The sequence below is a fragment of the Vipera berus genome (assembly GCF_964194415.1).
Source record: "Vipera berus genome assembly, chromosome: Z".
Classification (NCBI taxonomy): Eukaryota; Metazoa; Chordata; class Lepidosauria; order Squamata; family Viperidae; genus Vipera; species Vipera berus.
In genome coordinates this window covers 19,051,700-19,079,635 of record NC_138205.1, presented here as the reverse complement: position 1 = coordinate 19,079,635, position 27,936 = coordinate 19,051,700, and the positions used below count along the sequence as shown (strand labels likewise).

General features: G+C 43.1%; 1 protein-coding gene across 2 annotated transcripts in view; it reads left to right on the top strand.

Annotated features, from left to right (window-relative positions):
- Positions 1-1,826: 1,826 nt before the first annotated feature.
- The window catches only part of LOC308677516 (serine/threonine-protein kinase BRSK2-like), a gene marked incomplete at its 5' end in the record, with an annotated part of 73,419 nt that continues 47,309 nt past the window's right edge, over positions 1,827-27,936 (top strand). For both annotated transcript variants that reach the window (XM_081343985.1, XM_081343986.1), the window contains 2 exons: positions 1,827-1,944; positions 24,145-24,239. In XM_081343985.1, coding sequence (XP_081200111.1) covers positions 1,827-1,944; positions 24,145-24,239 — 213 coding nt within the window. The remainder of the gene's footprint in view (positions 1,945-24,144; positions 24,240-27,936) is intronic.

Here is a 27,936-nt window from a genome sequence, read left to right as displayed (position 1 = left end):
TTTTGTTGTATACCCATGAAGTTCTGTGGTTTGCATTCCTGTTCCAACATTGCAATTATAAGGAAGAACTGGGTGACCTCTGATCTCTCCCCAAAACCAAAACAGCAAGAAAGAAAAGCAAGGAAAAGCATAATTAGTCTCCACCTGAGATAGCAGTGCTTTTCAGTTGAGTTGCAAGGTAAAACCAAAGGGAGTTATTAGTACAAAACTATTTTTTTTTCTGTTTTGCTGGCTGACTTCCATTCTAGAGCAATAAGACCTCTTCAAGATACTCTGCTCCGATTGCGTGAGAGCAGTGTGCTTCAGATGTCTTTTTTTCCCCTTAAGTTTCCATCAAGTCATGTTTGATGCCTGGTAGACTATTAGACCGTGTTTTTGTTTTTGGCAACTATGCAGAAATACTGAAATACACCATTGCTTAAATCCTTCAGATTGATTTTTTTTTAGTTCTCAAGCTAAAATTTCCTCATGGTGTTCCATCCAAGTAATTAACTGCTTAGCCCAAGGGTAGGCCTTGGCTCTTTTATGACTCATGGACTTCAACTCCCATAGCTGACTCAGGAATTCTGGGAGTTGAAGTCCATGAGTCATAAAAGAGCCGAGGTTGCCTACCCCTGGCTTAGCCTATCATGGTCAATTAAAGTTAACTACATGCAGTTAATAAAAGTGTTCATCTAAACACCAACTACAGCCTACTTACAAGCCAAACGCACCAGGGACAGACTTGGCTTTCATTTTATTGTTATAAAATAATTGATCCTCTGTGAAGGCCTTTTCATTGAAGGACGTGGACTGTAAACTATCTCCCTGATCCAATGCAGGTTGGCAGAGAGGCAGGTTTTTTTAAAATTTCGTCTTCTACATTAAGACAAAGTGACTGAATCAAGCTGTCATGCCTAAAAGGGGACTGGAACCTGGGTCCCCCCCCCACTACTCTTAGCTCACTATCCTAACACTAAACCATACTGAATCTCAGCTTGTTTATATACTCTCCTTTTTCTCTCCTTCCCGCCACCCCCTCTCCATCTATGACCCCACCTGATTTCTTGTTAATCCCTCTGTCTACCAAACACATGGACCCAAGCACTGCCACCCCCATAAAAATCAGCATTCATCTCTTCCTTGCAAAAACTCATTAGATACAACTGGGTGAGTGCATGCACTCACTTGTGCCCACACCCATGTAAAAGCTTACAGGCGTGCTAGTATTCCCCTAGCAGAACAGGAACCTGCAATCCTCAGCTGAGTACCCTGCTTCCTTCCCATGCTCCTCATCCAGTGCTCCCAACCTTCGCTAAGCCCTCCCACCCCACAGCCCCACGTAGCCCAGCCCGTCAGAAACCTTTCCCCACTCCCTTTCCCCATCCCAACCCCGCCCCTTCATCCCCACCCCTTCCCCCCTGCCTGGGGAGGAGGCGCTGCCTTTGTTCCGCCAAGGGTTAACCTGGATTGTGTCTGTCACCCAGTTGCCCGGATGCTGATGTAAGGGGAGAGCTCGAGAGATCCCTTCAGATTGCAGTGAGAGGAGGCAAAGGACCAGCCCAGGAGAAGAGCCTCGCCAGGAACATCCTTCATCCACAGCATCACCCTTGGCTGGACCAGCTGAATGATGCTGGTACCCGGGCTGTAGCATTCTTCCTCCTTCTCTACCCTCCCTTTCCTGATGCCGAGAGCATCCCCCTCCCGCTAAACCCAGCAGGATGCCGGCCTCGGTATTGTCCCTATAGGGGGGGCCTGGGGGGGCCTTGCCTCGCCTTGCTGTACCCCTTCCCATCCCACCACCCCCTGTTTCTGATTGTTGCTCAGAAGGGCGGCAGACAAAAGCCATGTCCGGTGGCAAAGAAGCAGGTGGGGTCCACCCCTACCAGTCGCAGCAGAGCCAGCAACATGCTCAGTATGTGGGGCCCTATCGGCTGGAGAAGACTCTGGGGAAAGGGCAAACCGGTGAGTCTCTGGTGGGTTTGGAAGTGGGCTATGGGAAGAGTGCACCCGTTTCATGGGGGTGGGCATGGTGTGACAAGCTCAGCAGCTGAGAAAATTGCCTTCATCTTGGCCTCAGATGTATCTAAAAACAGAGGGTAATAAAGGGACATCTGGGGTGTTTTGACCAAACAGTCCAGGTTAATTCGACCCGGTGGGAGGAATAAAATAAATTTTTTTAAAAAAACGTGGTGAGGTGGTAGGTGAGTGGAACTGTTGATCCTATGGCAGACTAAAGGTGGGGTTGAGAGGGTGGGGGAGCGTAGGGCTCTCCTGGAAATTCGTTTGGGGTTTCTGAGTTGAAGGTGTTAAGAGAAGGTTGAGTTCCTACTTTCCTAGAGGTTTGGGTTGTTTTTTTTGGAGGAGGTGGAAGAGAAGTAAATGGGAGCTCTGCTTAGGGCAAAAGGCTTTTGGGGAGGTAGATATGGGGTGGGGTGTGGGGGATAGCATTGGCGATGTTGGAGTGCTCTGAGAAGAAAGATAGTGTTAATTTTATCTGGGCTGGAGTTTGCTGGAGTTAGAGGTGAGCACTAAATGTTTTCCCTGTTCAAGTGTGTTTGGCATGCTCATAACCTGCAAGAAATAGCATTGTAATAGTTAAAAGAGGCATAGGTTTTTAAAAAAGGCCACAGCTATATTACTACTTAGCTGCAAGTGCCCTTAGATTCCTCGAAGACACAATGTGTACATGGTGGTAGAGAGATGTGTGTTCTGTCTTTGTAGGAGAGGGGTGTGTGTGTGTGTGTGTGTGTGTGTGTGTGTTTGTGTGTGTGTGTGTGAGTGAGTGTGTGGGGCACAAGCACTTAAAACAGAGAGGGGAAGGTAAGCCATGGATTTCATGGTTGGGTCACTTTTAAGCCTGCTCTCCGAGCTGATTTGCCAGGCAATTGGGGCCTGAAGGAGAGGAGGTGTCAGAGGTGCCGCTGATCCTTTTTAAAATAATAATAATAATAAAAAAACTGCTGCAATGACCAAGCTTGGTTGGGGAGGAAGAAAAACCCAAAATGGGGGGGGGGAGAGGGGAACCCAGCGCAAAGATTTAGGCTACAAGAATAACCTCTTAGGGACGGGGACCTAGGCATCCTGATCTGTTTGCTCTCTTGTCTCTGTCCTGTGGGGACTCTGGATCTGAGGACTGAAACTAGGGGGGTGGTGAAGACTACTATGGAAAGGCCTATCTACGTTCCTCTCCTCCTCCTCCACCACCGCTTCCCCTGCTGCAGCACTCCGTATGAATGGAACAGGGATTTTTTAAAAAAAAAACTCCGCAGGGATGCTGATTCGACTGTGCAGTTTATCTATGATGGGCTTGGTTACAAGAGGGACCGCTTAAATAAATGCCTAAGAATGGGTTTTATGCAAATCTGTCTTCTTTCTTGGTCAGGCACTGAAGGGAAGACTGGAGGGGAGGTGGGGGGGGGGGCAAATCTATCCATCTCTCTGCAATGATGCAGGAAAACTCAAGACCACAGGCCTCTCTCCCGGGGCCTTTAATTTCTGTGTGTCTGTGGGTAGAATGAGCTTTGAGGCTTCAAAAGGTGTGTGTGGGGGGGGGTGGATTTCTGCAGTGGCAAAAAAAAAAGGAAGACATCCTGTGTTTAGGAGACAGGAGACATTTGCGTATTTTGCCAGTGTATGTCTGTGTATGCATGTTTGGGAGTTGTTATCAAAACCCCCCCCCACCCCACCCCACCCCCGAATCGTTATAATAAAGATCTGGAGCAGATGGATAAAAGAAACCGAAGAGGCAGCAGGGAATAAGGAAGGGCCAATTTTGCTGAATAATCATTTCTTGACTGTGGTGGCGGCAGGCAGTTTATCCAAAGGTGATTCAAGAATATCCCTCTGAATGGGCAGAAGGATGGATGTTGTTGTTGTTTTTTGGCCTGGAGATGGGAGGGGGGGGCATAGGTAAAAACCAGATTGTTTCTGGGGGGGGGCCAGCAACTGGGAAGCAAACGGGGAACACAGGAGTCGCAGGGCAAATGGATGCCTCGTCCGGAGAATAGAGAACTTTACATTTATTTTACCCTGATGGTATTGGCATGAATTCCCATCCGTTTGTTTCCTTGTCTTAAGGAGTTGAATGTTCGGTAGGGAAGGAGATGGACAGGCAATAAGTGAAGCTCACAAACAAGTGACATGCCCAAGGTCATCAAGGAACTATTGGTAGCAGAGATGCGACTAAACAGTGGTAGATTTCTTTGGTGTCTTCCTGATGACCCTGTTTAGTTTTTATGTTAGAATCCCTAACCAAACTAAGCTGGGGTGGTCCAGTTGGACCTGGACTGTATGATGAATGGCTTATCTGTCCGTGCAATGAAGAATCATTCAGATACGGAGAAATCGTCTTGCAAACTTTGCAAAAGAATTTGTGTATGATACGGGTAGCAAGCATGGCTGGGCTGAAAGAGTTGCTCTAAAATTATGGAAATATTCCAATAGTAACCAGAAACCTCACTTTTTTTTTGCAAATAGTATCCTTTAAGTAGGTTGGTAGCATGCTGTCTGGACAGGGATGCAGCTGGTAGCTTGCTGATCTTGGATTTAGGAAATCCATCAGTTACGAAACCGCAGTAGATGAGATGCCACGGAAGTCAGTCATCCTTCAGTGCTACTAAAATCAGTGGGAGCCCACATTATTAGTTATTAACACTTTTTAATACTTCAGAGAAGGCATAGACCAGGTTACTAGCTTTTGTCATACCCATGCCACAGACAGCATTCCTTAGCAACGATAAGGATTATAGAGTTTGGGCCCATACATGCCAGTGCAAGCAAATCTGAAACTAAACTTATCCTGAACATGCTTATGTTGTTCTGTGTAAGCTAAGGTCTTTCATTAAAGAAATTACTTTGCAAGTCAAGATGTTACCACATCCACAAGCATGGACTGACAAGACATACTTGGGCATGTCGATAATGTGCGAAATGTTCAGTTTTGAATTTCACTAGAATTAAAGCATGAACGATGATACTGGAGCAAAACAAGCAGATGTGTATTTGGAAAATCTGGTGGCCTTAGGGATATTTGCTAGATGTGATTTTGAAATTGCTCCTCACTCCCACCCACAAACGAAACTTCTTTCTTGCTCAGAGTATGTCTCCCAGCTATAGATATTTCCCGTGGATATTTTAAGCTACACATGTATGTTCGTGTGCTTTAGAAAAAAATAATGATGACCAACTTAGGTCCCTCTTATTTATAAATTTAGGTTGGAGAGACACTAATAAAGCTAAAAATGAGCTCTAAGTCTTCCTGTTTGGAAACTCTTTTTTTGCCCTAAAAATAGAACATGGGAGATTTTTTTACCATCCTCAAACTTTTGTTTAAATTTGATAAGGTTACTTAAAGATATTTAAGTAGGAGTCTACCATATGGGAAAATGGCCAACCTAGTTCACTGATTTACTCTGAGATATATTCTGTACCTAGTAAATAACAGCTAAATATCTATGGAGATTCCCAAACATCCAGGTCATGGTTGTCCCAAAGGTGCTTTATAAAAGGAAACTGGACTCATTTCGTTTCTCAGTTCTGACAGAAGCTTCTTGGATGACAAGTGAAACGTTTTTAAGAAAGAAAAAAAAACTAAGCAAGTTCAGTTGCCTTTTAAAAGGCACCTTTGGGACCTACAACTAAATAGTTTTAGTCTCTTAACTTATTTAAGATTTATTCTTTAAAAAATATTTATATGGCCACTCATCATAAAACCAGATCCCAGAAGGACTCACAACGATTATATAAAACAATAACAAACAATAAAATCAAATAAACAAAAACCCCTCAATAACTTTTGCCCCTCCCCTCCCATCAGTGTTTACAGGAAAGATATTGTTTGATGATCTGATTTGTTTTGTAGATATATTTGTTATAGGTTGTTGTGTACTGGGTTCTTTGCAGCAAGCAGGAGACGAGGCGAGAGAGTTCAGGCAGGAACATGCTTTATTGAATGCAGGAACTGAACTGTTAACCAAGGCTTCTATGCAGCTATTTATACTGCTGGCCACTAGGCAGCGGCCAATAGGTTTGAAGGAGCCTATTGCTGCCCTAGAGCCAACCAATGGTGGTCCTGGAGACTGTTTGTCTGAGGAGCCAGCAACCGTTATTCAACTCCCTGATTAAGCAATCTCCAACAGCGATCAAGACACTGGTACAGTTCAAGTAAAACAGGCCCAATACATTACATAGGTTATATCCAATATTTCCTATAGGAGCCGAAGGTGACACACATGGTTCTCCTTTACCTCTTTATTTTTACCTTCACAGTAACACTGTCAAGTTAGCTTAGACTAGGGATAGGCAACCTTGGCTCTTTTATGACTCGTGGACTTCAACTCCCAGAATTCCTGAGCCAGCATAGTTGAAGTCCACGCGTCATAAAAGAGCCAAGGTTGCCTACCCCTGGACTAGGATCATACCTGACCCAAGTCAGCAATGAACATCAGGCTGAGTGGGGGAACTGACCTCTAAGTCCTGTGAAGCTCGTTCCACCATTTTTGATTTACGTCCTGCCTTTCAGTGATAAGACCTCCAAGGTGGCCTTTATAAGGTCATCCTTTATTCTTTTCCTCACAGCAACAACTGTGTAAAGTAGATTATGCTGAGAAAAAGTGACTGCTGTAGTTTCCAGTTGCCCACTGAGTTCACTGGGTGATGGAGGATTTCAAACTGAACCTCCATGCTCCCAGTCTAATCCTCTTATACTAGTTGAAAGTCTGGTTCTCTCTTACAAATAATCGCACCAATATTATGTCACAAAATATTATCAAGTCATGGAGTACCGCTGTTTCTATCTTTTTTCCCCCCCATTGTATCTCCTTCTGGCCAACTGCAGTCCGTTTTCCCCCTTCCCTCTTACTGCCTCTTGGAGATGATGCTAGCATGTTGTTAGTTTGAGTCAACTGTGTGCATGTTATCCTTCAGGTTTCCACTGCAAACTTCAACTGAAATCTCACAAAGCAGAACAGATGTGCTTATTTTACATGTGTGCGACGATGTAAATTCTATAGGCTGGAATAGTGCAGTATTGTGCAATGGTATTTCACATGCTGTTGCTGCCAAGAGAAACTATGAAAAGTATAGTGGACAATGTGTTTGCAGGGGTGGGTGGCTTGAACACTCCCTGCACCCAAACATAGTTCAATATCGATAAAGGAGAATATTTGTAGCTCAGGGTTGAAATGAGGGCTGCTTGGTGTTCTCTGAGCTTGATTGTTTTCTTGTAGATGTTTCATTACCCAAACTAGTTAGAAAACAACCAAGCTCGGGGAGCACCAAGGAGCCCTCATCGCTCAAGATATATTGAAGTTCAATTCCCACCACCCAGGACATACTCCAATACACACAGCTACTGTACAAGAATGGGGAAAACTAAAATTATAAAGATGTCCTCAAGCTAACCTCTGATGACTCCATGAAGACAGCCCTTGTTATGGGGATGGGTTTATCACTGATTTTTTGTTATGGTTGTTTTTTACTTCCAAGTATAGTTTATATCCCTGATATTCCCTGTAATTTCCCATCCAAGTACTAAGTCCAAGCCTGCTTAATTCCATCAGCTTCTGCAGGGAAAGGATCTTTATTAAGGCCAATGGAAGTTGCACAGAAGGAAGTTGTATAAAATCCTTACAAACGTTTGAGCCAAGTGCTTCAGTTCGTTTGTGGTTGATATTAGAGGCCACTATATTACTAAATATAGGCTAGATTCAGTGATGGAAAGCCTACAGATACCTAACTTCGGTTTTTAGAGTGTGTTAAGGACTCTATCAAAATATGCTGAGAGGATAAATCCAGAAAATGGTGGTACATTTTGTTTTTTGTTTGTTTTTAATCCCATTTATATCCCGCCCTTCTCCGAAGACTCAGGGTGGCTTACAATCTAAGCACAAATCAATGTGCTTAGCAATAGCCTTCATTCTATGTATATGGGATCAATTCCATCTGTTAAGTGAAAGTCATTTGATAAAGTCAGCGAAAGTTAGTTCTCACATGGTCAAAAGTAAACTACAGTATTAACACTCCAGACTGTTACCAAAACAAAAAAACAGATGGAAACTATATTTCCCATCCCAAGACAACTGCTTCTAGCCCTTTATGTAAAGTTGGAGGGAGAAACAGCACAAGATATTTGATTATAATAAATAAAAGTCGTTTACTAGAATCCATATTATGGCTTCTTATCTTTTGATAAATTACGTATCAGAAGTTGTTAAATTTTCTCAAGTTCCCCTAGAAATTAAACCTCTGGGCAAAGCCAACCCATCTTGGTTAACAAAAATCCAAACAATAATAAGTCTGTAATGATACAGGAAGTAAAACTAACAGATGTTATCAAACAATGAAAAAAATATTTTCCATATAAATGCATGGACATGAATGCTAAGGCGTCGTAGGGAAGCTCTTGGCTTTTATTTCTTACACTGCAGGACTAAGACAAGAAAGTACAAATTTCAAGTGTCTGTTTGCTTTTTCTTTTCATTTGGTTTGGTTTGAAAAATTCTGAGAAAAATTTCCTGTACAAATACAAACGTACGTATAATTTAGCAGAGCCAAATTAACATTGCAGTTGCTCTCCAACAAGATATCGATCCTCTCCCCACTTCCATAAGATATAATTTAAAGTATTTTTAAAACTTGTTACCATCTCTAATGAAGTTGCTTTGGAAGTGGCATTCATTTCCAGGATAAACATTTCCCAAACTCAAGTTCCCAGAATCATTGTACTTCATTAGTGTTGGCGTTGGAAACTTATCTCTCCACCTGGCAAACAGAATTTAGAATGCAACCGTGAGAGAGAAGAGACCCACTTCTTCGGACAGGGCAAATCCCAGAACTGCATCTGCTGTTTCAGAGAAGGATGCCTGGCATAACCGATGATTAGATTCCTAAGGTTAAAAAAAAAGTAAAGCCCCTGTGGATTTTTACTGCACTAGTCGTTGCCGACTATAGGGGGCAGTGCTCATCTCCGTTTCAAGGCCATTGAGCCAGTGCTGGCGGAAGAGGTTTCTGCAGTCATGTGGCCAGCAGGATGTCATGGAGCGCTGTTACCACTGTTACCAAAGTGGTACCGATAGCTAAATCTGGCCCTAGGCTCTGCCTCGGTTTAACTTCCCAATAAGCAACCGAGTCGGGAGATTGTTTAAAAGCAGTTTATTAGGGTACCCTGATAAAGTGGGATCTTCCTATGAAAAGGAGAACCCCGAGATCCATCTTCCATTACATCTTACATTCCTGGGTGTGCAGCTAATGAGTAGGCTGGCTTGGTCGCTCAACAGTGAGACACTGGTGAAGCAGGCACAGCAGCGCCTGCATTTTCTGCATCGCCTGAGAAAAGCTCATCTTCCTTCCCCTGTCCTGACCACTTTCTACAGGGGGACGATTGAGAGCTTCCTGTCGTACAGCATCAAGTCTGGTTTGGAAGCATCACTGCTTCAGACAGGAAGGCGGTGCAGAGAGTGGTGAGGATGGCTGAAAAGATCATTGGCAGTTCCCTCCCTCCCATCCAGGACATAGCACAGAAGCATTGCTTGAGCTGGGTCCGCAAGATTATCTGGACACTACACATCCTCTTCACGACCTGTTTTCCTTGTTACCTTCTGGGAGGAGGGGGCTTCGTGGTATCCATAGCAGAACATCCAGATTCAGCCATAGTTTCATTCCATACAGCATTAACGTTGTGAACTCTCAGGTTTCTTCCTTCCGTTATATACTCAACATGGACAATATTTAATATTTATTTGTTATGTATATGTAGGGGTGGGTCTATACATGTATGTAGGGGTGTGTGGGTCTATACATATGTTGTATATAGTATGTTTAGGTATGTGTCATGTATGTGTTTCAGTTTGAGAGCGGGCAACTAAATTTCATTTTTGATGTGTGCCGTTGTGCCCACAGTAAAAAATGACAATAAAGGTTATCTTATCTTATCTTATCTTACATTCCTTTTTAGAGTTAACAAAGAAAAATGAAAGAGGAAAGTTGGTTGGACAAGATAAGAGTAACCCCTCCTTGCACAGTAAATCAACTACAAAGCTTGTTTGAAGTTGGATAACCAGATGCCAGTTGACACTAAGAAACTTTTTCTTATCAGGAGATAATCTCCAGGACATCCTTCTGTAAATTTATCTTTTCAGTTTAGGAATGTTAAAAGCTATCCAATCAATCCGTACAACCATTGGATGAAAGTTTACCTACATTCCAATCTACAGTCAACCTGAACATTATTTTAAAAGAGAGAATACAAGTCAAGTTAAAATACAAAATAACCGTGTTAGTTAACCAATTACAAAATCCATGTCATGTTCCCCTCAGTACTTATTTATCTACTTGCATTTGCATGCTTTCAAACTGCTAAGTTGACAGGAGCTGGGCCAAGGACGGGAGCTTACCCTGTCACGTGACACTCAGGTCTCAAACCTGGGCTGCCAGCTTTCTTAATCACTGAGCCACCGTGCCACCCTCAGATTCCTAAAGACGGTTTCAATACCACCGCCAGAACAGCCCCTCCTCCTATGAAACACCCACACCAATAAATTTGGCAGTGGTGTCAGTCTTCCTGTTGAGAGCAGGAGGAGGAGGAAGGAGCAGTAGGGCCGTGATAGCGCAGTGGCTAGAATGTAGTACTGCAGGCTACTTCTGCTGACTGCCGTCTGCCAGCAGTTTGACAGTTCCATCCTCACCAGCTCAAGGTTAACTCAACCTTCCATCCTTCCCAGTTTGGTAAAATGAGGACCCAGATTGTTGGGGGCAATAGGCTAACTTTGTAAACCGCTTAGAGAGGACTGTAAAGCGGTATATAAGTCTAAGTGCTGGTGCTAAGTGCTATATCCCACTTTTGTTTTTGCTTTTATAACTAACTCAAGGCGGTGAATATGCCTAATACTCCTTCCTCCTCCTAGTACTCTCAACAGGGAGATTGACACCATAAATAAATAAATAAAACCCTAGCAATAAAATCAAAACAATAATAGTAATAGTTTGGAACTCCCTTGGTGCTTGATAACTGCCAGCATTCTGAGAACTTGCAAGGAAAGAAGTGTTGTCCTCTCCAGTCTTGACTTCCAGCCTAGATAACACCAATGCAGAAACTGGTCTGTATGGGATCCTTCATCTCTCATCCAATACTCCAGTGGCAAGCTGGATGCATGCAAACATGGTTACTGCTAATGCTGCATTGCTGGGAGAGCAGGGGCCACTGCAGCTCTGCAGTTCTTAGGGGTCCAGGACTAGTCCTGGTAGTTTGGGGATGGTGGCAGCAGCAGGGGCTTTCCGCCTAAGCAAGTACAGCTATGCAGATTAAAAAAATAATAATCCAGATATATATTAATCTATTAATAATATAAGGTAAAGGTAAAGGTTCCCCCGCACATGCGTGCTAGTCGTTTCTGAGTCTAGGGGCCGGTGCTCATCTCCGTTTCAAAGCCGAAGAGCCAGCGCTTGTCCGAGGACGTCTCCATGGTCATGTGGCCGGCATGACTAGACGCCAAAGGCGCACGGAACGCTGTTACCTTCCCACCGGAGTGGTCCCTATTTTTCTACTTGCATTTTTACGTGCTTTCGAACTGCTAGGTTGGCAGAAGCTGGGACGAGTAATAATATATTGAAAGATAAATAGGTTTTTCTAGGGTCTTTGAACCAAACAGCTAACATCTCTTTTAATTAGCACGGTTCTGTAACAAACAATAAAAAGAAAAAAAGCAATTCGGAACCATGCATCAGAATTTGCAAAGGGATCCTCAGCAAGAAAGATAAGAGAGTTACAAAGTTGAGCTTGTTTAAATTGATTAAATATTGAAAACTACGTTAATGGGATCTTGACCCCCTTTCCTCTCTTTTCAAGTTTCATTAATGGTATAGGTGGCCCTCATTATTTGTGGGGGCTCTGCTGCAGCCTAGCCCGGAGGCTTCAGCTGGTGCAGAATGCGGCCGTGCAGGTTGTGATGAGAGCATCACGATACTCCCATATTACACCCCTCCTGCGTGAGCTGCATTGGTTGCCGGTTGCCCTCCGGGTGAGGTTCAAGGTGCTGGTTCTTACTTATAAAGCCCTACATGGCTTAGGCCCGGGATATTTGCAGGACCGTCTGCTGCCAGGAACGACTTCCCATCACTCTGTGCGCTCACACAGAGAGGGTCTCCTTAGGGTGCCATCGGCCAGACAATGTCGGCTGGTGACCCCCAGGGGGAGGGCCTTCTCTGTCGGGGCGCCTGCCCTTTGGAATCAGCTCCCCCGAGAACTTCGGATGGCCCCGGATCTCTGTTCCTTTCGTCGCAACCTAAAGACATACCTTTTCCTACTGGCCAACCTGGACTGACGTTGGGAGTTTTAATTATGTTTTTAATTTTTACTGGTTTTTAGTGGGGCTTTGTAAAATTTAATTTCTTTTAATATTTGTATTTATTGTTTTATTGTTGTTTTTATTGTTGTTAGCCGCCCTGAGTCCTTCGGGAGATAGGGCGGCATATAAGTCCCATAATTTAAATTAAATTAAATTAAATAACCACAGAACATGAACCCATAGATCATGAGACTTTGCAAAAACAACCTATGGGCAGGGACGTCTGCCATTTTTTTACCCCTGCAGAAAATACACAGAAACTCATCCAACAGCATCCTCTAAACACAACTCTGCCGAAACCCATTGATGGATGAAACACTTTACCATAGTTGATGAGAACTGGTTTGCATGTACAGTATTTGTTTAGTTTGATTTTGCAATATTTTAGCCTACCCCCCATCCAAAGTCAACTGCAAATATGCAAGGCCAACGAGGACCACATATCCTAATAAAAAGATAAATATTTAATCCAGCCTCACCTCCCAACCGTAACTTCCCCACATACCAATGCCTGGGAGATCTGGGAACTATAATCCAAAATTTATATAGAAGGGACCAGATGGAAGGAAGGCTGTTCTAATGTGTTTACTTATGAAGATAGCAAAAGGCACCAAAGCAATATTTAGCACACACAAAAATTCCTTTATCCTGATATTTGACACTGACCAGTGCCTTCAAAGGCAATAGGATCATTGGCAAACATTAAAAATTAATCCCTACCTCAATTTAAACTCAAGTTACATATAGCTTTTTTTTGGGGGGGGGGAAGTGGATTGATACTGCTTTATTCAAGCATTTTTTTGAAAAAAAAATCCTATTATGGTTCACAGCTTAGTTTTTTGGGATCATCCATTTTTGGGCTAACAGTTGCCATCTGCAATAGCAAACTTTTTTTTAAGTATCCATAATTTACTTTTGAGTGTAACCATCTGTTTTTCTGTTCTGACTATTCTGCAATGGTTCCTCACGTCCCTCTCCCTCCATATTGCAAAGTTTCCAACCATGGGCCAGTGCGATGTGGGGAAAGGGCAGACACTAATGTCTTGGCAAGTTGCAAAGCATGGCTGCTGGATTTCATGTGACAACAAAGTACGCAAATGTAAGATCACACTTGGAATATTGCATTCAGTTTTGGTCACTGCCATATAAAAAAAGATGTTGAGACTCTAGAAAAAGTGCAGAGAAGAGCAATAGAGATGATTAGGATTCTGGAGGCTAAAACCTACAGTTGCAGGAATTAGGTGTGTCTAATTTAATGAAAACAAGGACTGGGGTGACACAATAGCAGTGTTCCAATATCTGAGGGGCTGCCATAAAGAAGAGGGGGGCCAACCTGTTCTCCAAAGCACCTGAAGACAGGACAAGAAGAAATGGATGGAAACTAATCAAGGAGAGAAACAACCTAGAACTAAGGAGTAATTTCCTGACAGTTAGAACATTTAATCAGTGGAACCTGTCTCCAGAAATTGTCGGTACTCCAACACTGGAGGTTTTGAAGAAGAGATTAGACAACCATTTGTCTGAAATAGTGCAGGGTTTCCTGCCTGAGCAAGGGGTTGGATTAGAAGATCTTCAAGGTCCCTTCCAACGCTGTTATTTTGTTACTCTGTTACTCTAGGGCTTTTCAACCAGTGGTACGGGTACCACCTGTGCTACATTGGCACCTGGCAGATGGTACGTGACCATCCTAGAAAAGTGGTAGCGGGGGAGGGGAATAGCAGCACCACACAAGCCTGAGGGAGAGACAGCTGGAGCTGCAGGGCTGTCAGGGCTCAGCGGAAGCACCAGGATCAGCTCCAGGCTCCAGCTGGAGCTCGGCGCTGATCCTGGCGTTTCTGCTGAGCCCAGAAGAAGCGCCAATCAGCTGGAATGTTACAGCATCTCCAGGGTCTTGTGATTTACATTCAGATGCTTGGCAACTGATTCATATTTATGATGGTCACAGTGTCCCAGGATCATGTGAAGTGACCAAAACCTGCTGTAACCAGCCAGCAGATGGGGGGAATAAAAACCAAACACCTTCCCCACCCCACCCCCGCTGCCAATCCTCAACAGAAATGCTCACAACAATGAAAACCTCGGACAGGAGGAAGAGCGCCGCCAGGCAGGCAGGCAGGTGTCTTGCTCGGCTGTGGCTTGGGGGGCACTTTTTTCAGTGCCATTGTAACTTCGAACAGTCACTAAGCGAACTGTTGTAAGTCGAGGACTACCTGTACTTCATCACTTTTTTCCTTTTTTTTTTTTTGGTCATCAAGTTTTTGACACCTTGCTAGGCGACTGGTGGTACTCGGATGTTGCCATATCCTAAAAGTGGTACAATGGGTGAAAAGGTTGAAAAGCCCTGCTCTAGATCAATACTTCTCAAACTTGGTGGATGGTGTGGAGAGGGTACTGTTTTTACCATTTGTATATTGGGTTTTTATTTTTTGTAAGCCTCCAAGAGTCACTGAGGGTAAGTGGGTGGCCATACAAATTCTCTTAAATAAAATAAACAGTAAATAAATAAACTTGCTCTGCTGGCTGGGGAATTCTGGGAATTGATGTTCACATACCTTAAAGTTGCTAAGATTGAGAAAAACTTTGCTCTTGATTAAGTGTTGGTTGCCCTTCTTTTAGCCTTCCTGTGATTTATTAAGGCTGTTTATTTTAGACAGCACCATCACAGTCTGAGAGCCGATCTAACTAATTGGATAGCACTGGTATGATATATAGATGTTTTACACTAAGAATCATAAAATCATACAACTGGAAGGGGCTATTTAGGACATTTTGAGTGCAATCCCCTGTTCAGCACAGAAACACAAATTAAAACATCCTTAATGATTGCCTATCTTCTTTTCTCATATACAAGTTATGTTAGACAATTGTCTGTCTGTTTGTCTATCTGTTTATTTATTTGTTAACTTTATTTGCCGCCTATCTCAACCATGGGGTACTCTAGGCAGTATGTATTAAGAGATTGAAAAAAATAGTGAATGTGGAAATCCACCCTTCCCATTTCTTTATATCCCAGTGATGTGAACTTGAACATCAAGGTCATTTAGCTAATATTGAAAAAAGTTGATTTTATGGGCTTGCTATAAAATTCAGTGTCCGTCAACTGGTCCAGTTTTGCCACCAAAAAACAACTTATTCCTGGAATGTTTTCTAGTTGCCTTTTTGACAAGCTATATTAATTTATTTTTAAGATGAGATTGTTTTTCTTTTCATTATGTTGGTAAACAAAGCCGTAAAGAGGAATATATCTTCAGAGTTTCAGAAGTCAATGTATGAAACTGTGTTAGGTATTAAATGACGTCTTCAGCTCAAATTAAGATTTTCACTTGTCCTTTTCCCAGTAAGTGTGAGCATGTATTGTGGGCATATCCCAAAGATGCTTTTTTACAAGGCAACTGGACTTTCTTATTTTTTCTTTGAAGACAATTCACTTCTCATCCAAGAAGCTTCTTCAGCTCAGAAGCTTCTTGGATGAGAAGCAAAACGTCTTCAAAGGAAAACAGTCCAGTTGCCTCGTGAAAAAGCATCTTTGGGATTTACTATGACCTGGATGACTGAGAATCTCCATAGACATTGGGGGCATAATTAAATTGCAGCCTTTAGCAGATAATTTATTTTTGTCGGTATTGTTATCAAAACCACAGTTAAAAGATCTAGCGAGAAATTCTTTTTGATGGCCCTGTGTGTAGCTAGCAGATCTTTTTTAACAGTTGAAGAAAAAGAGAAAGCAATATCAACATAAGTAAAACATACTTAAAAATGGAATGCATGGGTGTAAATGCTGTCATCGCAAGACGCTACATGTCATGGTAAAAAGAAATCTGGTTGGGCAATCAAGGTATTTCCAATTTCCCTTTCAGAGAGGCTTTGACATCAGTAATGGCCGGGGATTATGGAAATTAAAGTTGGACACGTATGGGGGGATACGTGGTTGGGAATTATTGGTATAGATCTGAAGAAACACTCAGTTCTGACAAGGAATAACCAACCTAGTGCCATTTAAGTATTGTGGCCCATTAGTGTGACTAAAAGGTCCCCAAAAGGTAGACAGTATCAGGTTGTCTTCTGTAAGTTTTGCGAAGTTGGAGTTATCTCAGTTGTTTATCTGCCAAAAAGATTTGAAGAGACTAAGGGATTTTCTTCTGCTCCCTAACATTCCCTCCTTTTCCAATTTGGGAGGAGAGAATCTGTTAAGAAGACTTTTAACCAGGGCAGGTGCGGACAAGCAAGTGTCCTACTTTTGTTTTGGACCAACTCCCATCAGCTCCATCCACCAAGATGAAGGGAAGGGAAATTTTAGTTCAAATATCTAGAGTCTGCTGGACTGTCTAATTCTGCTACAGGGATTTGCACTGACTCCATTCCAGAAGGATCTGGGTCCCTGCCAACACATACTCATAGCGGATGTATCCAAGGCCTCTGAGCTTTAGGATGCCAGGGAGTGAATGCATAGTTTGCAAATCTGGACTTGATGCACAAAACAGCCTGGAAGGGAAGATCTGTGATGACCTAGGAAAAATGCAATCTGAGCACTTAACTATTGATGCCAGTGCGTTGAGGGACAAGCTAGGTCTGTGGGCTAATTCTGCACAAAAAGGAGCAACAGAGAGAGAAGTAAGAAGTACTCCCTCTCCGGCCTAATCCCAAGGCCCTCTACAGTGGCAATATTCACACTGAACCGATAAATCAGCTAACCACATTTTAGTTTAGCATGCTGTGTGAATGCAGCCTATGTAAATGGTGCATGCATATGTTCATGCTCCAAATGGCTGTATCACAAACATCAAGTTTTAACCACAAGACCTCTGGCAGAGATCCAGAAAGGAGCAGAGCCAATAAACTGAAAATGTCTGGTCTGACTTAATTAATATTTCTCTCCGGCTTTATTTGTAGACTGCAAAAATATATATGTGTACATGATTTTGCGTGATGGGTTGAGTTACTTTCCAGGTTGGGAACCCAAGTTCTTTTGGGTCAACAGCCATGATTTTGTTTCTGCTAGAGTACTCTGTTGGCCTGTATTTTGCAATCTGTAAACTCTACAGTGGATATGGTAGCTAAACACAGTAGCAAAAATAGGGATGGTTAGTTCAGGAAAGGGGGATGCGGTGGCTCAGTGGGTTAGGACGCTGAGCTTGTTGATCAGATGGTCGGCAGTTTAGCGGGTTGAATCCCGAGTGCCGCGTAACAGAGTGAGCGCCTGTTACTCGTCCCAGCTTCTGCCAACCTAGCAGTTCGAAAGCAGGTAAAAATGCAAGTAGAAAAATAGGGACCACTACGGTGGGAAGGCAACAGTGTTCCGTGCACCTTTGGCATCTAGTCATGCCGGCCACATGACCACGGAGACGTCCTCGGACAAGCGCTGGCTCTTCGGCTTTGAAACGGAGATGAGCACCGGCCCCTAGAGTCAGAAACGACTAGCACACATGTGCGGGGGAACCTTTACCTTTACCTTTCGTTCAGGAAAAACCGAAAACATGATTAAGGCAAAATAAGGTAACACTGTTCAAAGTCAAGATCTGTTTTCTCTTGTTCCAGAATTCAGTGCAGAACAATGGCCCTGAATTTCACCAAGGTAAATTCTATAAACCATTAGGAAAATGTCCCTAACAGTAAACATAGTTTGACAGAGGAATCGATGATAAAGAGATTTGTGGGTCTCTTTCCTGGATGTATTTAAGAAGAGGCTAATCGTTCACCTATCAACAAGCCTTTAATTTGGGTCCCCACCCTGAGTAAAGGGATGGATTGCATGGCGTAATTCATCCAATGCTGTGTGGCTCCTTGTGGGGTATTCCAACTTGGGCAATAAAACTAACTTGGTAAAGTGTAGTTCAGTGAAGCATTTTCAGTGACTCAGAATTATAGAATCATAACATAAGAGTTGGAGATAATATAGTTCAAAATTTCCCAACCTTGGTAACTTCTTGAGGAGTGACATCCAGTACCCAGAATTCCCTAGCCAGAATGGCTATTGCTGAGAATCCTGGGAGTTGGAAGTCAACATATCTGAATTTTTCATGGTTAGGGAACACTGATCCAGTCCAAGCCCTTACCGTATGTAGGAATGTGTACCAACAGATGGCTATCCAGTCTTTCAAATACCCCGACCTAAGAGTGTCATCATCACCTCCCAAGGCAATCAAATTCATTCTTGAACAGAACATACCAATACAAAATAAAAAGAAACAACAAGCTTTTTCTTTGCGGCTGTATTCATGTTGTGTAGCCGTGAATACAGCCTATACAAATTGTTGATTCCTGTCTCCCTTAGTACATTGGCTAAACATGCAGCTAGTGGCAGATTATTGCTAACTGCTAGTTATGTCCTGGACTGGAGACATGAATTATCCATTCCTTGTCCCCAAATGTCATGTTTTCTTCTACAAGATAAGAGAATATGGCCGAAAAGGATTCCATGACAGCATCATCCTTGGTTAAATGCAGCGAACCTCCCCTTCTTTATTAGTTTAAAATTTGAGTCAAATATTTTTTAGTGGAAGGCTCTATAAAATTCATTGTCATCCATTTAGTTGTGTGTTGTTGTTTTTAAAAAAAATATCCTAGGAGCAATTTTGGCTTTAAAATCTCCACTCAGCCTTTAAGTCCATGGGATGATTTTCTGACAGACATGGTTACTCTCAGCCTAATCTAACTCACAGGATTGTTGTGAGGAAAAATGATGGGAAGAAAAGAGTAGAATCATATATACCACCTTGATTTCCTTAGGTAAAGGGTGGAGAGAAATGGAATCTATCTCACTTATATATTTACTATTTTTATGGATTTGCTCAAAATATTGTGGACTAATAGCTGGTGGGTTTATTTGCAGAGTTGATACCTAAATACAAAAGCACAATAGCAACTAGGTTAGGGATAGTTGAGGGTTTGTAGGTTAGATCCAGTCCAATTTTATAATATGATTTTGACATTATATCTGAAGCCGGTTTCGTTATATTTTAAAGCTAGAGAATTTGGTTTGATTTATGGTAATTTCAGGAAACAACTGCCTTTAATTCATAGAATACGTTTGATGTCTTTAGCCTTTAAGTGTTTACAGCATTGCATTCCTTGAAAAGAGAAGAAAGAGGCAGGGAATTTAAATCGATCGAAGATCCATTCATAACCTTCCAGAACGTAAGAAATGTGACAGCATTTCATCTCTCTTTTGTGAATGTTAAGGCACTTATCTCTAACTGCCATCGTGCTGTGGCCAGCTTTAAATACAAGTAAGAATGTTGGAAATCCTCCTGCTCATCAAAAGAAGCACAAACCCAGACATAGAGATTATGCTATTGAGTAGAACTTGGATTTTAAATTTCTATTCTCAGTCAGGATATTCACATTTTTGTTTTTGCTACTCTGGTCCTGCAACTTCATTTAATGTCTGAAGGATCTATGGCTACCATCATGCTATAGATAGAAATTTCTCTATCCATGTCAGATCATTATTGCCTATACCAGGGGTTTTCAAACCTGGCCCTTTTTATGACTTGTGGACTTCAATTCCCAGAATTCCCCACCAGGTGTTTCCAAAAGTCTTTTGGATCTGGAGGCTTCACATACCTGTCATAAATAGCAGCTATATTAACATCCACTGGTAGACCCTCACACTATGTTCCTTTTAAAGTTGGATGGCTGGATGAATAAATGGATGGCTGAATAAATGGATGGATGATATACCATCAAGTTGGTGCTCTTAATAACTACTTAGATAGCTTTTCTCTGGGACGGTAAGTGATCCTAGATCAGGAGTCTTCAAACGTGGCCCTTTTATGACTTGTGGACCTCAACTCCCAGAATCCCTCAGCCAGACACGCTGGCTAAGGAATTCTAGGAGTTGAAATCCACAAGTCATAAAAGGGCCAGGTTTGAAGACCCCTGGCCTATACTGAAGACTCTTGTCAAAAACAGAGAAATACATGTATAAAATAGGGGACTGGGGAGGTTTTCCACAAGTTTTTTATTTCACAATTTTCTTTATGGTAAGGGAGTAATAGTGACTTATTGTCAATACCTCATGCAGTTGATTAAATTAAACATTTGTGCCATTATATGCATGGTAATCTTTGTAATTACAGGTAGTCCTTGACTTACAACAGTTCATTTAGTGACCACTTGGAGTTACAATGAAATTGGAAAAAAAGTACTTATGACCTTTTTCACACTTACAACTGTTGCACCATCCCCATGATCAAGTGATCAAAATTCAGATGTTTGGCAACTGACTCATATTTATGATGGTGGCAGTGTCCCGGGTCATGTGATCACCTTTTCAGACCTTCTGACAAGTAAAGTCAATGGGGAAGCCAGATTCACTAAACAACCCTGTTGGTAACTTAACAACTGCAATGATTTACTGAACGACTGTGGCAAGAAAGTCATAAAATGGGGCAAAAGTCACTTAACAACTGTCTCACTTAGCAACAGAAATGTTGGGCTCAATTGTGGTCGTAAGTCAAGGACTACTGGTATTTCTGTTATTATCACAGAGGGTGTCGTGAAAATGAGATAAAATGTTTAGTATGTTTGTTTTTTGTGCTTATTCTTCACCAACCTCCCCCATTTTACTGGTTCTTCAGATGTGCAGTCTCCAGCTCTAAGACGTTGGTTGTACCTAAAAATTCTGGGAGATGAAATCCACACATAAAGTAAAAAGCTGCATTATTCTCCTTCCTACTTTGTAATTTGCATAAGTAGATTTCAACCACAGGAATTGAGTTACTTCAAAGAGGAAAGAAACATAACTGAAGTGGAGTTTAGGACCTGGTTGTTGTTTTTCCCACCTTTATAATTCTGCTGCAACTTTTTTTTAAATGGACAAGGTTTTTCATTTTTAATCGCTTCTTTTATCTCTACTAGAGATATAAAGCACCAAGCTGCCAAATGTAAGGACAATAGCTCGGTGCCATTATCATAACATGTAAACATCAATACATATTTCTCCTTTTATAGAGCTCTTAAGAGCAAGCTGATAAACATGAAGACAGCTTTCTATGTAAATGTCTTTCCATAGATTTAATCACTATTCTTGCAGGTTCAATACCTTGAGTCTCTGAGCCTTTCCTTACGTATTTTTGAGTTCAAGTGCTCTCCATCCATCCTTGAGTTGGCAGCAAACTGTACTGATGTTGTTACCCCCTCTGTTCTCTCTCTTCCCAGCCGCTGACAATTATCTGACTTCTCTCCAGAGAAGTCCTTGAGTTACAACAATTCATTTAGCGATCATTTGAAGTTACAATGACTCTGAAAAAAGTGACTTGTGACCAGTTTTTGACACTGTGGGAACATCCTCATGATCACGTGATCAGAATTCAGACACTTGCCAATTGACTCATATTTATGACGGTTGCGGTCTCCCAGAGTTATGTGATCACCTTTTACGACCTTCCGGCAAGCAAAGTCAAGGGGGAAGCCAGATTCCCTTAATAGCTGTGCTGCTAGCTTAACAACTGCAGTGATTCACTTAACAACTGTGGCAAGAAAGATCGTAAAATGGGCCAAAGTTCCCTTAACAAGTCTCGTTCAGCAACAGAAATTTGGGACTCGGTTGTGGTCGTAAGTCAAGGACTACCTTTAAAGGGTTATAAAACCTAACACAATATTTTTCAAACTTGGCAACTTTAAAATGTTGAGGACTTCAACTCCCAGAATTCCCTAGCCAGTGAAAACTACTGGCCTAAGAGATTTAACATACCGTAATACTCATCTTGGACAATGTTGGAATAAGTGGGGAGTGGGAAGTACTTTTACATCACATCAACTGAGACGAACTGGAGATGAGATCATGGCGACAAAGCAGAAGTTGTTACCAAGGCATGCTTGTGCCAGGATGAGATGCAAATAGCAGGGAATGTCCTTTAACACGTAATGGTCATCCTTACCATGTGGATAGCTCAAGACAGAGAAAGTTGCAGTTCCAATTCTGCATCTTCTGCACAGAAGTGGGGAACGTAGAAAAAAAAAGGCTAATAATGAAAAACGCTCCTGTATTTCAGTGGGAATTGGAAGTGTCCTACCTCTAAGTGTCTCTACACTCTGGATTAATTCCAGAGTATGAGCATTTTCCTTGCAAGCTAATAGTAGTATTGTGAAGGGCTTCCTCATTTGCCATGGAGTACTACATGGGTTTAACGGCCCCTGGATGAGATGGCAATGAAGCATTTATGCTTGGAAATACACACAGAAACTTTTTCCATGGAACACACGCATGGATTTGCTTTGTAAATATAGCGTTATTGCTATTTATAGTATCTTTCGTAGATGCTTAATTTACAGGTAGAATAGGCACGAAGAGAGGAACCCTGGCGAAATAGCAGTTTTGAGAAGAGGTCCCTCCACCATTCTTGTATCTTTTCCATTATCCCTCTAACTTCCCAGTTAACTCTGCTTTTGTTTCCTTCTCTTCCAGAGAGCAAAAGTTATTTCTCTGTCTCAAAGCTCTCTGTCCGGTGCTAAACTTACGTAGCTTTGAAGGGGCGTTACATAAAATGCAGGATTTAGTTAGAGTTATCAAATTTCAGAGCAATGACCCAAGAACACCTGGTGGCCGTTTTTTTCAATTTTGCACATGCTCTGGGACCATTCGTGGGTTTTTGAGGGAAGTTGTAAGAATCAATAAATGTAGATAAAGGTAAAGGTAAAGGTTCCCCCGCACATGCGTGCTAGTCGTTTCCAACTCTAGGGGCCGGTGCTCATCTCCATTTCAAAGCCGAAGAGCCAGTGCTTGTCCGAGGATGTCTCCGTAGTCATGTGGCCGGTATGACTAGACGCCAAAGGCACACGGAACGCTGTTACCTTCCCACCGTAGTGGTCCCTATTTTCCTACTTGCATTTTTACGTGCTTTCGAACTGCTAGGTTGGCAGAAGCTGGGACGAGTAACAGGCGCTCACTCTGTTATGCGGCACTCGGGATTTGACCCGCCAAACTGCGGACCATCTGATTGACAAGCTCAGCATCCTAACCCACTGAGCCACCACGTCCCAAATGTAGATACCCAAGGTTTATTTCAATCATAGAAATCAATCCAATGCATACTAACTTGACAGAGAAGAAAAAAAGGAAGACGACTACAGATAGTACTTGACTTACGACCACAATTGAGCTGAAAGTTTCTGTCACTGTGAGATAGTTTTTAAGTAAATTTTGCCCTGTTTTACGACCTTTCTGGCCAAACTGATTAAGTGAATCACTGCAGTTGTTAAGTTAATAACACCATTCTCAAGTGAATCTGGCTTCCCCGTTGACTTTGCTTGTCAGAAGGTTGCAAAAGGAGATCCAGTGACCCTGGGACACTGCAACCGTTATAAATATGAGTCAGTTGCCAAGAATCTGAATTTTGATCACATGACCACAGGGATGTTGAAAGAGTTGCAAGTGTGAAAAACGGTCATAAGTCACTTTTTTAGTGCCATTCTAAATGAACTGTTGTAAGTTGAGGACTACCTGTAATTGGCAGCTCTAATTTAGGGGGTCTCCATCCTTGCCAACTTTTACGACCTATGGACTTCAACTCCCAGAATTCTTCAGCCAGGTTGGCGGGCTGAGGAAATTTGGCCGTTGAAGTCTACAAGTTTTAAAGTTGCCAAGGTCGGAGACCCCCTGAACTAATTCATCCACAGCCTTCTTCTGCTCCATCCTTTCTCTTGCCAGTGCATCTTTTATCTGCCTGAAGTTCCTCATCTCTGAAGCCTACCAAGCATTTGCTATTAAACAGGCACATTTGAAGGAAGCGGCTATTGCAGAGAATGCAATGAATTGATTTCACAAAGCTTTGGTACGTTGCATTACGGTAGAACTCTAGTGCCTTTCTTCTTTCCGTAGGTCTGGTGAAGCTGGGCGTACACTGCATCACAGGGCAGAAAGTTGCCATTAAGATAGTGAACCGGGAAAAGCTTTCCGAGTCGGTACTGATGAAGGTAAGCAAATCAGATGTCTCGGGGTTATAGCAGGGGGTTGAGGGATGGGTGAAGGAGATTGGAGAAGATGGGAGTCCAAAAGAGCGAAGGACTGAATCCACAATCCAGCGAGAAATAAATTGCATGCTATGCTTTTCTAGGCATCTCATCTCTGCCTCTCACTTTCCTTCCCATGGGACGGTTGAAGTCTGATAAAGTCTTAATTGATTCAGTCTGTATTAGTGCCCTGAAGGAATTTGCCAGTCAATTTCTAGCCACTGGGAAATTTGCAAAATTAATGTAGCCTCTCACCAAGTTGTCAAGTTGGCAGCACAGAGTGATGTTACTAAGGTGGCTTCTCCACTACTTAAGAGTTACTTAGAGCAACTTCATAGCAACCCCTAGCTTTCACTGAAGTTATATGCATCCTGTCCTCCTTATTGCAATCCCATCAATTTGGCACAGCAACGGAGGGATGACTATAGAAAGAGTTCTAAGTAACTGATGGGAGTTGGGGGGCAAATTATGATATAAGCATCATGCAGGTGCATGGCTTTTAGGTATTTGTATCCGACATCGTGACTCAAGTACACACTAGTGTCATTTGTGCAATAACCTCATGGTACACATGTCCTTTTGGCATCCTCAAGGCTTTGCTGTGGACACTTGTGGCAGCAAGTTGTTAGTGGAGAAGGAGCAGTAAGATTTTGCTGCCTAACAAAGGATGTGCAAAACATAGACAGATATTCTGAATGTAGATGGTCTCTAAGTGAGACTGGCACAAGCCAGAACAGAATTAGGTTTAAGTTAGACTCCCATGGCTCTAATATCCTGACCCTGGCCCGTTTGTCCAGACTCCAGACGGTCTCAGTCGGCACCACCAGAGCAAATATTTTTCCATGCCTTTGATTTGTTCTGCAAAGTTGAATAATTTCACATGAGTGGTTCAGCTGAAGTATTTTTCTGTACAGTGGCACTGTTTTCCCCTTTCTGAATTTTCTGCTAAAGGGGGGGGGGGAAACACCACTGAAGAGATCCTCCAAATACCAGATAGCTTTAGCCATAACATAAAGCAAATTGGTAATTTCTTTAAAAAAAATTGGGGCAACTGCATTTCTTTTCTTTTTTTTGGGGGGGGAAGAATCTGAAACTGCAATGTATCACAGAGGAGAAGCTTGCTAAATCTTTGCATGCTCTTAATAGACGTTAGGGACGCGGTGGCTCAGTGGGTTAGGACGCTGAGCTTGTCGATCAGAAGGTCGGCAGTTTGGCGGGTCGAATCCCGAGTGCCGCGTAGCAGAGTGAGCGCCTGTTACCCGTCCCAGCTTCTGCCAACCTAGCAGTTTGAAAGCACGTAAAAATGCAAGTAGAAAAATAGGGACCACTACGGTGGGAAGCTAACAGCGTTCCGTGCACCTTTGGCGTCTAGTCATGCCGGCCACATGACCACGGAGACGTCCTCGGACAAGCGCTGGTTCTTTGGCTTTGAAACGGAGATGAGCACCGGCCCCTAGAGTCGGAAACGACTAGCACGCATGTGCGGGGGAACCTTTACTTTTATCTTAATAGACGTTGGGTAAGACCCGATCAATTGGCCAGCAGAAGGAAAGAAAACCAAACCACAGAAAGATGTAGAAGAGGATTTAATACCAAATTGAGCGCCTTGTGTTTGGCAGTTAATGTCCTGGCGAGTACTCGGAGGACAAGCTGATAAAAGACAAGTGGGTGACAGACCAAGATCTTGCCCGGAGGCCCCGAGCAAAGACTAGTTTGCCCATTTTCAGCGGCAGAATGATAGACTCAGAGAAATGAATCTTTGTTTTCATCTGTAGTGCACTGGCTTGTCCTTCTAGCTTCGCCTTAGGAAAGGAGGAGCCTGGGCTGCAATTCCACCCCTGACTGGAAGATGGCTCCTTCTTATAATAACAGCTTTATTTTCAGAGGCCATAGAAAAATCCAACGTAACCTAGTTGGTGGGGGGCTCCTCTGTAACCAGGAGTTTATCATCTTTGGTGCATAACTAGGGAGTCCTCTTAGACCAGGGGTGTCAAACTCAATTTCATTGAGGGCCACATCAGCATTGCGGTTGCCCTCAAGGGGCCGGGTGGGTGTGGCCAGGGTGGGTGTGGCCTACTGGGTGGACATGGCCAGAGTGCGTATGGCCTACTGGGTGGGCGTGGCCAGCTCTACATCGTTCGCATCAAGGGTGCCTATGGGGGCCTGGGCAGGAGTGGGACAGATCTGAGGGTCTCTGGCAGGAGGAGGGTCTCTGGGCCAGGGCCAAGGCAGTGGGGGCCGTTCCCTCACTGTTTCCAGGATGGCTTCGCGGGCCGCATGAAACCACTTCGCGGGCCGGATCTGGCCCCCGGGCCTTGTGTTTGACATGTCTGTCTTAGACTCTTGGCTCCTGCTCGATGAACAGATGGCAGCCATAGCCAGGAGGGCTTTTGCCCAATTCCATGTTGTGTGCTGACTATACCCTTTCCCGGACAGTGAGGCACTGCACTCGGTCACTCGCTCACTCATGCCTTGGATTCATCTGCCAGCTGGACTATTGCAACACACGCTACATGGGGCTACCTCTGAAAAGCATCTGGAACCTTCAACTGGTGCAGAGTGTGTCGGCACGAGCCCTACTGGGTGCCTGAAAAAGGGCACATATATAACATCCTTGCTCTGGATTTGCAGTGGGTACCAGTTTGCTTCTGGGTCCAACGCAAGGCGTTGGTCATCACCTATAAAGCCCTACGTGGCATAGGGTCAGATTACTGACAGCACCGGCTTCATCCCATCTCATCAGCCCATCCCTGCCACTGCCCTCACATTGTGGAGCATCCTGCCCCCACAGGGGAAGAAAGCCCCCGATCTCTTGGCCTTTAGCAATGGGTAAAAACTTGGCTCTGCAGCCTTGAGTGCAGGGCACAGAGGACCACTCAGTTATGGGACTGACTAGTCCCAAGTGAGCCACCTCCACGTCGCAGTAACCAATGTTAAATGTCCATTTTTGTTGTTGTTGTTAGTTGCAAAGTCGTGTCCGACCCATCGCGACCCCATGGACAACGTTCCTCCAGGCCTTCCTGTCCTCTACCATCTTCTGGAGTCCATTTAGGCTCACGCCTACTGCTTCAGTGACTCCATCCAGCCACCTCATTCTCTGTCGTCCCCTTCTTCTCTTGCCCTCAACCTTTCCCAGCATTAGGCTCTTCTCCAGTGAGTCCTTCCTTCTCATTAGGTGGCCAAAGTTTTTGAGTTTTAGCTTCAGGATCTGGCCTTCTAAAGAGCAGTCAGGGTTGATCTCCTCTAGGACTGACCGGTTTGAAAGCCTTGCAGTCCAAGGGACTCGCAGGAGTCTTCTCCAGCACCATAGTTCAATGGCCTCAATTCAAATGGCCATCTTAGTTAGGACTTTTGCCCTTTTGATGTTTAATTGTCATTAGTCTATAATTGATTTTTTTTTAAAAAAAAACTAATTTAATTTTAATATTCATACTTTGTTTTATTTATTGATTACATTACCCCTCTTTGAGAGAGATGGGTGGTTCAGAAATAAATAAACCTTGGTGACTCCTTAATATATCTAATTGTTCCCTAAATAATGCTTTTTGCTCAGCTCAGTCTTCAACCAGCCTTTACAATAAAAAAAAGCACAGTAAAACAGAGAAATAGTTTAACACAACAAATTGTTATTGGGAAAGGGAAAAAATAATAGGGCAACAAA